Source organism: Panthera tigris, chromosome A2 (genome assembly GCF_018350195.1).
Source record: "Panthera tigris isolate Pti1 chromosome A2, P.tigris_Pti1_mat1.1, whole genome shotgun sequence".
Lineage (NCBI taxonomy): Eukaryota > Metazoa > Chordata > Mammalia > Carnivora > Felidae > Panthera > Panthera tigris.
Window position 1 is genome coordinate 125,033,325 of NC_056661.1, and position 14,886 is coordinate 125,048,210.

The following is a 14,886-nucleotide window of genomic DNA, read 5'->3' on the forward strand; positions in this document are numbered from 1 at the left end:
CATTGGTTTATTAATTTCCATTTTTTAATATTCCGTGTATGTCAGTTTGCCCAATAATGCAACTTATTCATCCATTCTCCTGTAAGTCGACATTTAAATTGTTGCACTAAAAAAGCAATGCTGCTATGAACATTCTTGCGCGGGTTCAGGATAATTATATATTACATACGTATTCTGTATTATGTAATATTCTATATTAAATGTATATGATTCCTTAACATACAATTTAACAGGAAAGATAATGTTCATGAACTCTACAGCGAAGACAGACATTAGTTTTCAAGAAAGGTACAAACGACCATAGGCTGTTCTGGGCAAAGTGAGACTACTTTGACTACTAAGCATTTGGCGGCAGGCTCCAGTGACCAAACGACATTCACTGCGACAGTATGAAACTACACACTTTTAGTACTTAATTACTCTTCATCTGTCGCCTAATAGCTTCCCGCGTGTTCATTCATTTCCTTAATCGGAGTGGAGCTCCACCAGGGGCGAATAGGTAACCAACAAGGTGAGCTAACACGAGTGTAACTGTGGGGAGTCCGCAGCGGAAGCTGCAGCACGCGACCTCTTCGCTGTGCCAGGCCACCAGAAAGTGACAGCGCCAAGGGAATGTGGGGGCAACCAGGACCTAATCTCGCTTTCCACCCCGAGAGTCCCGGAAGCTAGGACACGCGGATGGATGAAGACACAGACACCTGCCTCGAAGTGTCTCTCCACTCGCACCCACAATGCCGCCAGGTCGTTATCTGGGAGTGGAGGCTTGGACGCGGCTCCCGCCCCAAGCGCAGATTCCCAATCTGGCCTCTTCCAGGGGTGCCTCTTTGCCTTACGCCAACTCCGTAAGAAGGCCCTAAGGCCAACCAGGCGGCTTCCGCAGCTCCAAAACCTGACGTGAAATTGAGCGGGGCGGCACTGACAGAGGCCATCTTTAAATCGGGCAAAACCCCACCCTCGCAGCCCACCGGTCACTCCCTCTCATCGTCCCCGGGCTTTTCACCGAGGAACGTAACGCAGTTTAACCTCAGAAGCAGTGTTGCAGGAACACGCACAGAGGCCCGACTATCCACGACCCTGGAGGTGCCAAATCCCGCCAATTTAAACATGGCGGCTAAACTTGAGCAGCAAAAGAGCAGTGATGCCAATGAAGTCATGTTCGAAATGGAGAGAGGCGGCGGGGAGGTGAGGGAGTACTCTCGCGAGATCGAAACTGGCGTCGGCTAGGCCCGGAAGCCTTGTCTGAAGGGGCGGGGGCGGAGGAGGGAGCGGGATTCGGGCGAGAGCCAGTGGTGGAGTCCGCCCGCTGTCGCCTGCGTAAGCGGGGCAGCGACGCCGGGCGGCTACGCCGCGGAACCGGCGTAGGCGGCTTTGGAGAATCGGCGGGCTGCGCTGCGCCCGGGCTGGTCGCGGAGGGGGGAGGGGATGTCGGTCAGTGCGAGATCCGCTGCTGCTGAGGAGAGGAGCGTCAACAGCAGCACCATGGGTGAGTCTCAGCTTTGGGCCGCCGCGACTCAGGTCGTCGGCTCCAGACTTGGGGGGGGCTCTGCGGCCGCCAGACCGAACTGGGGTAACGCCCTGAGGCGATGCAGGGAGCAGCGGCCGGAGGAGGTGGGGTGGGCCGACTGCGGGCCCGGGGCGCGGCGACGGCGCGCCCGGGGGGAGGGGAGAAAGCGGCGGTGACAGTTTGAATTGAATGTGAAGAGAGCCGAGGCGGCGGTATTTCCTGTGCCGCGGCGGGCGGGCCAGGGGAGCTGGGAGACGTGAGCCGCGGCCTCGCTCGCCCCGCCAGAGCGGGGTCGTCTTCGCCTGGCCCGCCGGCTTCCCGCGGCCCTGTTTCCTCCCGTTGGCGGCCGCTGCACCCGCGGCGGAGCTCCCCTCGTGGGGGAGTGGGGCTGGCGAGGAGGGTGGGGACGTGTGTGCGCGCCCCGGTGAGGGTGCTGTGTGGGCCGGCCCGGGAGGGCGGCGGCGGGGAGGGAGGAAGAAGGATGCACCAGGCTGAAGCTGCGGCGGAGGCGGCGGCGGCTGCAGAGGCTCCAGCAACCGCGTCGCCTCCTCGCTCCTCCTTCTCGTCTCTCGGGGTTTCCTTTCCCCAGGCGCGGCCCCGAAGGCCAGTGGATGGCGGGCGAGGCTTGAGTGCGGAGGCTAAGGAGTCTGGTTTGGACCTAAATTTTAGGAAAAAGGGGAAAAGAACGCCAGGGAAGGGCGCCCCCCCGAGGAGTGGGAAGGGTGGGAAGGGTCGCTGGAGAAGGGAGGGGAGTTGGAAATACTGGTGATGTTTAAGAAAATTAATTTTTGAAAATATTTCACTGTTCTTAGTTATTCTCTTCAGAAACCCTTTCATTTCTTTTCCTCCCCAACGTATTGGAAAAAGAACAAGGCCATTTCATTCACATTTTCCACTCCTGAGTTCCATTCCATGCTGTGTGTATAGTAGGAAATAAGCAACTGAGATTTTTCTAATACGTTTCCATTTGCTAAGTTACATTTTGAAAGTGTCCTGTTTCAAACCTGGGTGTTTTGTTTTTCTTTTCTGTTTTTTTGTTTTGTTTTGTTTTTGTAGTGTAGGGAAGGAATTTGTGACGTCCAGGTGTTCTCTTGGTTACTGAAATAACTTACTTTTGCGAATTTATGGTTATAGTTAAACTTTAAGATTTCTTTTGGCTTTATTATTTTGATGTAATGTAAGAATACCTTTCTGAGTGCCCTTGAGTTCATCTCCCTCTCACCAAGTATATAAGCAAGTTGAGGAAACTTTTTAGGCATCAAGTGTACAGGTATGGACGAAATTTATGATCTTGATAGACTGCAGGATGGTGCCTTAGCAGGATAAAAACAATTACTAAGCTAGTTACTGCTGCCTGGAACCCTATTCCTCCCAAATAGCTAGTGAAGGGGCAGGAGGGAGGGTAGGAAACAATCTTTCATCCCACCCAGCTGTTCAGTGGGTGGGGCTAGAGGAGATGGGGTTGAGCGGAGCTATGAAATAAATGTGAAAGCTACATAGATGGTTTGTATGATAGCATTGTGTCCTTCTGTGGTGGGACAACATGGTGGAGCCAGGTCCTGTTAATACAGTTCTTAAAAATACCGCATACCCTCTGAGGCTTACAGACTTGAAGCTCATAACTGGTGATGGAGATTTGTTTTATGTTTATGTCAAGTAGATTTTAATTTACAGAAAGGGCATTATATTTTTGTAATTTGGTTAAGAAGTTTTGGTTTCTGGTTTTGATTTGGAGATAAGGCATTCAGTGCATTAACTACATGAAAGGTAGGGTTATCGATAGATTATGTTTCAAAAGTTTTTGTATTTGTGCATTTTCCCATAGAAATACGTAAGTCTATGCCACAACTTCTGAGCCAGCCTAACACAAGGTAGGACTCCTGACACGTTAGAGCAATTGTAATGGGTTAATGACAACACACACACGTAGGTAGGTAGGAAGAGTTAGATCTGTGGTTTCCAAGGTCTCAATAATGGGGGGTGGTCAGATGACAAGACCAGTCAGAGTGAAGATAGTGAAGAGCAGGTTGGTTTCAGACTTTGTGTAATTTGATAATATATATATTCAGTATATATTCTATTCTGGGATTTGCCAGTGAAATATTTTGTGACAACTACCAGCTGAAAACCATGTTTTACATTTTGAGCTAATAAGCTCTCTTCAATTTTTGACAAGAGTTTGAAAGTTTTTGACTTTAACAGTTATGTATTTTACTAAATTTTGAGACAAAACCTTGTGTGTGTGTGTGTGTGTGTGTGTGTGTGTGTTTTCCCCATAATTAAATTTGGACTGTAAATGATATTACATTTATTGTACCATGACACTGATGTAGGAAAAAATGTGTTTTTGAGTAGAATTTTAAGGTAGCATGATTATGGGTTGGGCTTGCCAGATGAGAGCATACTGTTAGAGACTGTTGGTCTCTATAAGCAGTGTTTTGCAGACTGCAGGTTGAGGCCTATTAATGGGTCTTGAAATCCATTTTGTGGATTTCTACTAATAATTTTTAAAAAATGAAAAGAGTTGCAATTAGTATGGATTTTGGGGGTGTTAATTTTTTTTTATACATATTGTACATTAGGTTGGGTTGTAACATTTTTATTAAGAATTGTCAAGGGGCACCTGGATGGCTCAGTCGGTTAAGCGTCCGACTTGGGCTCAGGTCATGATCTCACCGTTCATGAGTTCAAGCCCTGCATCTGGCTCTGTGCTGATAGCTCAGAGCCTGGAGCCTGCTTCTGATTCTGTCTCTCTCTCTCTCTCTTCCCTTCCCCTGCTCACGTCCTGTCTCTGTCTGTCTCTCAAAAATGAATAAAAACATAAAAAAATTTTTTTAATTGGAAAAAATTGTGGAAAAAAATTAGGAAAGCACATGGAGGATGTGTAGTATGGATGAGTCAAGTCGAAGGTCTTTAAACATTATGGCAGAGTGTGGAGGTCTTGGTCTGAGAAGGGAAGACTTTAAATGCTATTAAGTCCTTGTGGCTTTTTCTTATTTTGGATTCATTTATTCTGTACTCTATACATGGAGTGTGGTTAGAGAGATCTGGGACCTCCTGCTCCTTGAGAGGATGTCCTCTCTCAGAGCCGGATAGAAACCAGGATGGGTCCCAAAAGAAGATATTATCCTTTAGTGACTGCTCTAGGCCTTAGGGAGAAATATACATATTGTTTTGTCCATTTGCATTATCAGAAATCAAGAGAGCCAAGTTTGAGTGTGAGCCTGGGGAAAGGAGCCAAGGAGGCAGTTTGGTTTGCTTTCAGTGTTGAAAGCTTTGGGCCAGACATAAAGTCCTTTTGATTTGTGCCTAGTGCAGTCCAGCTCTCCAGAGGTAGGGACTACATATAGGGATTTGAGTTCAAAGTAATAACAACAGAGAAATATAGTGTAATGATTAAGTGTGTGGGCTTTGGTGTCAGGCAGACATGGGTTTAAATCCTGGCGTTGCCACTTACTAGGTATATCAGTTAAGATATGGTTAGATTAGTGTTTTTCAAACTGATGAATGACCTTTTCTTTCTTTCCTTTTAAAATTTCCAGTCCCCTATTGACTAATATCATTGTGAAAAGTACAGCAAAATTTTTTAAAATGAAGATGAAATAAAAAGGGGAAGTACAAGTCCCAATTTTTTATTCAACCCAACAGACATAAAATTATTCTGCTATAAAAATTTCCCTTTCTGTCCTCCCAGTTTCTATACTTCTCTGATGTAAACTGATAAACAGTTCAGACTGGCTCACTGGTCCACAGACCATACTTTGAAGAGCCCTCGATTGGACCAGGTTGCTATAATAAATAGCCCTAAAAGTCTTTGTGAAGGTAGCCAAAGATGAGGTTTTGCTTGTCATTCTAAAGTTTATGTACCTTATTTTAGGCAAGTGTTTCTTTTTTTTTCTTTGATGTTTATTTATTTTTTATTTTTTTTTAACGTTTATTCACTTTTTTGAGAGACAGAGAGAGAGCATGAATGGGAAAGGGGCGGAGAGAGGGAGACACAGAATCCGAAGCAGGCTCCAGGCTCTGCGCTGTCAGCACAGAGCCTGACGCAGGGCTTGAACTCACGAACTGCAAGATCATGACCTGAGCCGAGTCAGATGCTCAACCGACTGAGCCACCTAGGCGCCCCTGTGTTTATTATTTTTGAGATAGAATGTGCATGTGCAAGCAGGGAAGGGGCAGAGAGAGAGAGGGAGACAGGATCCAAAGCAGGCTGTGCACTGACAGCAGAGAGCCCAGTGTGGGGCTCAGACTCACAGACTGTGAGATCATGACCTGAGCTGAAGTCAGACACTTAGCTGACTGAGCCACCCACGTGCCCCTAGGCAAGTGTTTCTTAACTTCAAAAGTGCTTGCAGGCTGAGGAGAGTAAATAAGCATCCCTTGAGGTTGGGGAGTAAAGCCTGAAGCTACTCCTGCTCACATTGTTTTGAATTTTTAAAAAATTTATTCATGTGACATTTGCATTTTGTTTGCTTTATATGCAGTGGTAAAGAGGATTTCTCTCTCCTTACCCACCAATCTGGAAGTAAAAATGGACTCTCCTGACTCTCCTGAAGAGGTCACATGTTTAATCTCTTCTGTTTACCTCTGGGGCCACAACTGAGTTCATTTGAGAGGCAAGGCTCCAGGTCAGAATTTCACATTGGCACTGTTGTAATTTAGAGTTTTATACTTCTTTGTTTGGGGGACTGTCCTGTGCATTGTACAGTGTTTACCAGCATCCCTGTGCACTGCCCACTAGATGCCAATACCACTTCCCCAGTTGTGACCAAAAAATGTTGCAGACCTTGCCAAATGTCACAGGGTAGGGGGGGAGAATGACCCCAGATTGAGAACCACTGAACGAGGTTGATGGAGAAGCCATTGAGGGATTATAGGAGATGGAGAAGGAAGAAGTCTTTCTTAGCTATCTAGTCCATAATTATTCCTTGTAGAGCTTTCACCATAGGAATTAGGATCTTACATTAGGGATCAGAATCACCTAGGGTGAGGGTCAGCCACAGCCCCTTGTTAAAAATGCACGGACACCTGAGTGACTCAGTTGGTTGGGTGTCTTCGGCTCAGGTCGTGATCTCACAGTTTGTGAGTTTGAGCCCCACATTGGGCCCTGTGCTGACAGCTTAGAGCGTGGAGCCTGCTTCTGATTCTGTGTCTCCCTCTCCCTCTGCCCCTCCCCTGCTTGTGCTCTGTATCAAAAATAAATAAACATTAAAAATAAATTTATAAAAAAAATGCAGATTGACTGGTTCCCACCACAGACCCAGTGATCCACATCTCTAAGAGGGGCCCAAGAATCTGCACTTTTAAATGTTTTCTGAACTAAGTAACTTTATTGAGGTATAGGTTTCATACAATAAAATGCACAGATTTTAAGTGTTCAATGAGTTTTGGTAAATATATACACCTTGTGGCTTTTATTCCAGTCAAGATGAAGAACATTTGCATCACCCCAGAGTTTTTCTTTTTCTTAATGTTTATTATTTTTGAGAGCAAGAAAGAGCGTGAGCGGGGAGGGGCAGAGAGAGAGGGAGACACAGAATCTGAAGCAGGCTTCAAGCTCTGAGCTGTCAGTACAGAGCTTGACATGGGGCTCAAACTCATGAACTGCGAGATCATGACCTGAGCTGAAGTTGGACACCCAACTGACCGAGCCACCCAGGTGTTCCACCCCAGAGTTTCTTATGCCCCTGTGCAGTTATTCTCTACTGCTCGGTGTAATCACTGATCTGATTTCTAATATGCATAGGTGAATTAAAAAAAATTTTTTTAAAGAAATAGCTTTAATGAGATATAATTCGTATGCAGTGGATTCATTTAAAGTGGTTTTTCTCAGTATTTTTTTAAAGTCTTTTCCCCCTAACTTTTTTTTTTTTATTTTTATTTTTTAACCTTTATTTATTTTTGAGACAGAGGGAGACAGAGCATGAATGGGGGAGGGTCAGAGAGAGGGAAGACACAGAATCTGAAACAGGCTCCAGGCTCTGAGCTGTCAGCACAGAGCCCGACGTGGGGCTCGAACTCACGGACTGGACTGCGAGATCACGACCTGAGCCACCCAGGCGCCCCTCCCCCTAACTTCTTTATTGTGAAAGGTTTGAAATGTGAAGAAAACATGAAACAATAGTAAAATGATCATCTTAGTACTTTTAAAAGCATATAGATCGTGGTAGTCTTCTGGAGTTTCATAAACCGTAGGCCTGGCATAAGGCCCTGACTGTTTTTTGGAAAAATTAAAACCATTTTTTTCCAGTTTTACTTTCTTTGTAAAATATATTTGAAATATTCCTGCAGTGGCAGTTTGGGAGTTTTGTGAACTTTGTTGGTGTAACAAATACTTGACTGCCAACATGTGTCAGGCACTGCAAAATAGTAGCAATCAAGAAAGCTATGACCCATAGCCTTATAGATTTTACATAGTATTTTGTTCTCATTTCTGAAAATGCTTTTCATTCTTTGGAGGAGTTTGTATTTGTGAAATAGGTAATACAATCACTTGGTTAAAAATTCAAAAGGTTGAAAAGAGCTATGTAGTGAAATCTTTCTACTCCTATCCCTAAGTAACCCAGTTTCCTACTCCTAAGGCAACCTATTTAAGTTACTCGTTTTTTCTTCTAAAGTTGGTGACATACACAAGCAAAAAACATGTTCCTACCTTTGTCACCCATGGTAACATCAGACACACATTCTTCCTCACCTTTTAATTTTTCCCACTTAGTGTATTTTAGGTTATTCCATATCAGTGTATGAAGATCATTCTTATTCTTTTATACAGCTATATAATTCCATTATATGGATAGGCTGTGATTTGTTTAACATGTCCCTTTCTGATAAGACATTCATTTTCAGTATTTTGCTATTATAAACCATAACGTGAGTTACTTGAGACATTGATTATTTCACATTTGTTAGTATCTCAGAGCTGTTGAACCCTTTGACATGAGACATTATCAGCTAAAGTGGTAGTATTGATGTTAAGTCATTACGAGCCTAGTACTTCAACACTCAAATTCATTCAACAAACACATCTTGTGCTATGTGGTGTGCACTGGGGATACTGAGTTAAATGCTGTGACAGTAGAAATTGAAGGCATGGTGATTAAGAGCTTAGGTTCTGGAGTCAGACCTGGATTCACATTTCTAAAGCTCAACTGAACCTTGGACAAATAACAGAATTTTTTTGTTTCCTTCTTTGTAAAGTGGTAATCATAAAGTTACTGGATAATTAAATGAGAATTAAATGAGATAATAACGTCTCAAGTCCTTAGCCTCACATATTGAGCAGATGTTAGCTTAAAAAAAAAAAACAACTTATCAAACTATATGGCAATTGACTATATACTTTTCTGCCTTCATTTTTAAGTTTCTTAAAGTCAAGGACTGTGTTTTGTTCACTTTTGTATTCCCTACCTGGCATTTACTTAGTAAATCATTTAGGCTGTGATTTACAAATTTGTAGAGTATACAGTGAAAGTACAGAGCAAGATACCCTTTCTAAATTGGAAAAGGTAAATCTTTAAAGGTAGAAAGGAGTAATTAGGCAGAGGAGGAGGAAGGATACTTTAGGCTGAGAACTCATGGTAGTTTATGAGATAAGCAGAGATCTGGTGTTCAGTGCTGAAGGTTAAAAATATCTTTTTTATTGAAGGATTTTAAAAGGGAAAGAATGGTAACCATGAGCATCATGATGATAATTCCAGTAGGGATAGATAGAACACCGAGGTGGGGCCAGCAAATTGTGGGAGGTCCTAGGACTAAAAGATAAAGGACAGAACTAGAGTAGAGGCAAAGAGCATGAAGTGTAGGATATGGTTGCATGGTATGTGAGAGGATATAAGTGGGGAGTAATGAATCCAGAGTATCTGAGCTTGAGTAAATGGTTGATTAGTAGGTATCCTATCTGGAAATACATAATTTAAAACATGAAAGTGAGAGGCCTGGAAAACATTTAAGTATGCATGTCTGGCAGTCTCAATACTAGGAGAGACCTCTAGGATGGAAAAGATTATGGTGAATTTATTTGTGCTTTGAATTTTTACATTTACTAACTGAATCTACTATATTGAACAAAAGCTGTACTGTAAGTTTGGTCAGTAAATTTGTTGGTAATATGTTTTTTTAAGACTTAGTAATTGTGGTTTGGTGAGCAGAGTTGAAGGAAATTGGAATAACATCATTTGTGTGAAATTTCAGTGTCCTTCAAAGTTAGACCGAGGTTACCAATTTCTTAAGTAGTGCTAAGATACTATTTAAAATTTTAACAGATACATTTTATAGCAGTAGTTGTTACACACTGAGGGTCATGCTGGTAGCTCTTCACACGAATAACATTTTTTATCTTTATATGTTCAAGTTGTCCATTGAGATTGTAATTGAAGTGCTTTTTTTTTCTTTTTGAGGAAGATTATGGTATGTATTGTTAACTTTAGAGACTACTATAAATACTTTGGATGAGATCATTATTTTTGTAAGAGGACGTAACATCTATTGAAGTGCTTTCTGTTTATACTATTATTTAAGCAATCAGGGTAATTAATACCTGATTTGTTACATGTAGCAAATGAATATATTTTAGTAATGAATATATCTTCAAATGTCAACACTTTAAACCATTTTTAATTTTAAAAAGTGTAACAGATATACTTAGTTGCTTTTATGATTAATTTAAACAAATTAACCAGGAGGGGGAAAAAGTCATTAAATTATTTCAATCACTGAAAGTTAATTTGTGTTCTTTCTTAATTACATATTTTTTTTCATGGTTGTAATTAGTGGTGTATTAGTGGTTAGTGGTTCTTAACCCTGGTCAGGCATTGAAAATCTTTCCAGTGCTTAGCACACTCAGAAGCCTGTTAATTCACTAAGTATCAGGTGGGCCCCAGAAATCTGCATTTTAAGTATTTCAGGTAATTTTGATGAATAGTCAGAGCTGATAACCTCTGATGTGAATTATATAGTATGAGGCAATATATGTAAAAGTACTACTCTGTAAACTCTTAAATTTTATTACAAAGTCATGGTATTATTCACTTAATATTTAATATAGTTTTTGGTGTATTAATCTATATGCAGATTATTTTAATGTGTACATAGTGTTCCAATGTTGATATCCTAATTTGCATAGCCATTTCATTATTTTGAGGCATTTTTCAGTTTCCATATTTTAGATTTGTAAGTGGTATTTTAAAAAATATCTTTAAACAAACTTTTTCTGCCTTCCCTTGTCATTTTCCTAGGGTCCTAGGGTATTTGTTAGTTTAGCACCTTAAACTGGTTTTTATTTACATTTCTTATATTACTAAAGAGAGATATTTAAACTGATTAGCTTCCCTACTTTCAGTAGAATATACCGAACTTGTTAAAATCACCATCAGGAATATTTGGGTTTATGCTGTGACTTATGGGGCTATTGAATAATGCATTATGTGAATCATTTTTGTTTTATCTTTTTTGTTTTTATTTTTAATGTTTTATTTATTTTTGAGAGAGAGAGAGAGAGAGAGCATGAGTGGGGAGGGCCGCGGGTGGGGGGGGGGTGTTGGGGACACAGAATCTGAAGCAGGCTCCGGGCTCCGAGCTGTCAGCACAGAACTCCATGCGTGGCTAGCACCACTCACCAACTGTGAGATCATGACCTGAGCCGAAGTCGAATGCTTAACCGACTGACCCACCCAGGCGCCCCAGTCTGTCCTTGAAGTTTGTAGCTATCTAGTTTGCTGTTACAAATCTGTGTTTTAGTTGCTCAGTTTTTATTTCTCGGTTTATTTCTTTATTGAAAGTCTGCTATCAAGTATTGAGTTAGATTTCCATTTCTGGTTCCTAGTTATGTTCCTATAGGATTGATAGCTGAGTGAAAAGGAAACACATTTGAGTAGAAATGATTCTTCCATGGATGTGTAAAAAATAATGTGCAAATAGAAAAGGACTGCAAACATTCTTCATATGGTCACTGTATAATTTGCAAAGACTGTAATTGCTCAGAAGGCAGGATGGCTTGATGTCTGTTTTCTCGTTCCTGAGAAGTGAATGAGGTGAACATTTCTGTAGTGTAAATCTGGAAACATGAGAACTTGGCATGAAGGGATGAAACTAGTGATCCTAGATAGAACTAGGATCTTGTCTTAGGATTTGTATAAGAATATAAAAGTCATAATTAGAAATAGGAGTTACTTTATGAGATGCTTAATTCAGTTGTGTGCTAAAAAAATAACTGGAATGACTTAGCTGATAAGCAGATCCATCAAAAATACGTAAGTTTGTGTTTGACCTTGGTGCTATGCTGTTAAAAAGATGTAATTTTCTTTTCTTTTTTTGAAATCCTGGAATAATTTTAGACTTGCTGAAAAGTTGTAGCCCCTAACATTTTGGAAGTTAAATATTTGGTCAACAGGAGGAAATGCAGAAATAACACCACAAGCATACAAATGGCAACATGTTGTATGAGATAAATGCACTGTCAACATTAGTGCTGGCCAGGAGTAAGGGAATAAGGGAGAAGTTTTATGCTTAATGCACACATCTTTATTGGAATCTTGTTGAAAGTTTTTAGGAGGGCTGGGGGGAGATTCTTTTGCTCTTTTTTTTTTTTTTTTAAGTTTCTTCTTATTTTTGAGAGAGACCCTGCATATGCAAACAGGGGAGGGGCAGAGAGAGAAAGAATCCCAAGCAGGTTCCATGTTGTCAGCACAGAGCCTGACACAGGGCTTGATCCCAGAACCCTGACATCATGACCTGAGCCTAAGCCAGGAATTGGACACTTGACTGGCTGAGCCACCCAGGCGCCCCTCCATTGTTTTTTAATTGAAGGATGGGTGTTCTAAGTATAGTCGGTCATTAGTGGATTCCATTTAACAGATCATCAGCAAGATTCTTATTCCCTACTTTAGGCTTAGGCCCAGGTATCTGTTTTTATCAAGCTCCCCAGATGCTTCAGTTTACAGCCAAGTTTAGAAATCACTTACTTGTAACATAAAAGTCCAGAGACTTTAATAATAGCTGTCATCTATTGCACAACCACTATAATAACTATCATTTATTATACTTATTATGTGTGAGGTGCCAAATATTTCATATATACGTTACAATAACTTTATAAAGACATTATCCTGGTTTAAGGCTCAGAAAGGTTATGTAACTTACTCACCAGTGTGTAGTTCTAAGTTACAGCAGATAATGGAATTCAGGTTTCTAGCTGTATTTATACTATTACTCCCTCATTAAAAACTTAGACAATTATTTCAGGGTTTACTTGGTTGGGCTTTTTTCTTCTACTCAGATTGAGTCATATTCTTTGTATTTTTGCCCCTGCTTGTGCTGTTCTTACCTTCCTTGAAGTACCATCCATCCATTAAGGAAGGCCCAGCTCAAAACTACCTATTCAGGCAGATTTTTCCCAATTATCTAAGCCTTTGATGATCTTTCCTTTTCCTTGAACTCCTGGAAGACTACTCTTTTGGTAACAGCACAGTCAATTTTTTATGTATTATTGGTTAGTTACTGTTCCTTTTTAATATTACAGAGTTTATTGGTGGGGTAGTATGGCAGTATTGCCATGTGTGACATGCTTTTTTTTTTTTTTTAAGTTTATTTATTTTGAGAGAGACAGCATGTGAGCAGGGGAGGGGCAGAGAGAGAGGGAGAGAGAAAATCCCAAGCAGACTCTGGGCCATCAGCATGGAGCCCCGTTAGGGTTTGATCTCATGAACTGTGAAATCGTGACCTGAGCCGAGACCAAGAGTTGGATGCTTAACCGACTGAGCCACCCAGGCGCTCCATATGGCATGCTTTTTGAGCCACCTACCGATCTCTAGCTTTATTGTGCATAGTACTGATATTGAGTAGAATATTTTTTATAATGAAATATAAATTGAAAGCCTTGGTTATGGGTTAAAATTAGAATTTGGAGTTTTGAGGTATCAAATTATTTTGGTTACTTTGGTAGCTCAATAAAGCAGGCTTTTCAGATCTTTGGTTTTAGAGTAAATTTATAAACATACAGATACATTTACCATAATTTATTGATGAATGAAACAGTAATTAATATAACTTGGTTTGCAATACAGTTTTTTTAAAAGTGTTTTCTTAGGAACTATATTACTCTGCTAGGGCTGCCATACCACAGATTGGGTGAATACCACAAATTGGGTGGCTTAAACAACAGACTTTTATTTTCTCACAGTTCTGGAGGCTGGAAGTAAGTTCAAGGTCAAGGTGCCAGTAGGTTTGGTTTCTTTTGAGGGTTCTTCCTGGCTTGCAGTCAGCTGCGTTCCCAGTATGTCTCCACATGGCCTTTCCTCTGTACACAAGTGGAGAGAGAGATATCTCAGATGTCTCTTCCTCTTTTTATAAGGACACCAGTCCTTTGTGATTTGAGGTCCTACTCTTAGGACCTTCTTTTTTTTTTTTTTTTTTTTAACGTTTATTTATTTTTGAGACAGAGAGAGACAGAGCATGAATGGGGGAGGGTCACAGAGAGAGGGAGGCACAGAATCTGAAACAGGCTCCAGGCTCTGAGCTGTCAGCACAGAGCCCGACGCGGGGCTCGAACCCACAGACCGCGGGATCATGACCTGAGCTGAAGTCGGACGCTTAACCGACCGAGCCACCCAGGTGCCCCACTTAGGACCTTCTTTAACCTTGATTACGTCTTTATTTTTTATTAAATTTTTTTTTTAATGTTTAGTTATTTTATTTTATTTTTTTAATTTTTTTTAACATTTATTTATTTTTGAGACAGGGAGAGACAGAGCATGAACGGGGGAGGGTCAGAGAGAGGGAGACACAGAATCTGAAACAGGCTCCGGGCTCTGAGCTGTCAGCACAGAGCCCGACGTGGGGCTCGAACTCACGGACCGCGAGATCATGACCTGAGCTGAAGTCGGCTGCTTAACCGACTGAGCCACTCAGGCGCCCCTTAATGTTTAGTTTTTGAGAGAGAGAGAGAGACCGAGTGTGAGCAGGTGAGGGACATAGAGAGGGAGACGGAGAATCCAAAGCAGGCTCCAGGCTCTGAGCTGTCAGCACTCGGGCTTGAACCCATGCACGGTGACATCATGACCTGAGCCAAAGTCAGATGCTTAACCAACTGAGCCACCCATGTGCCCCTTGATTACCTCTTTAAATGCCCTGTCTTCAAATGTAGGTAAGGAGTCAACACATGAACACAATTCAGTCCATAACAGGAATGGAATTTTTATTTTCCTATGTGGTGTTGTAATGTAGGTAAACGATAGAAAAATTTTTTAAAAAGATAATATTTGTGTTGATTTCATTTTATTAGGCAAGCAGTGCTATGATGAGTATCAGTTAAACATTTTATGAGTCATGGGATTAGATATTCTGACAAAAAATGGCTTTGATGTCTTTAAGAAGCTAGTTTGGGA

General features: G+C 41.5%; 1 protein-coding gene across 5 annotated transcripts in view; it reads left to right on the forward strand.

Moving 5' to 3' along the window:
* The first annotated feature begins 1,279 nt into the window (after nucleotides 1–1,279).
* SEPTIN7 (septin 7) overlaps nucleotides 1,280–14,886 on the forward strand; it is a 116,973-nt gene continuing 103,366 nt past the window's right edge. For 2 of the 5 annotated variants that reach the window (XM_042969903.1, XM_042969920.1), the window contains exons 1-2: nucleotides 1,280–1,483; nucleotides 2,935–2,936. In XM_042969903.1, coding sequence (XP_042825837.1) covers nucleotides 1,423–1,483; nucleotides 2,935–2,936 — 63 coding nt within the window. In that variant the 5' untranslated portion in view covers nucleotides 1,280–1,422. The remainder of the gene's footprint in view (nucleotides 1,484–2,934; nucleotides 2,937–14,886) is intronic. The other 3 variants (XM_042969895.1, XM_042969913.1, XM_042969927.1) reach the window with 2 other exon arrangements.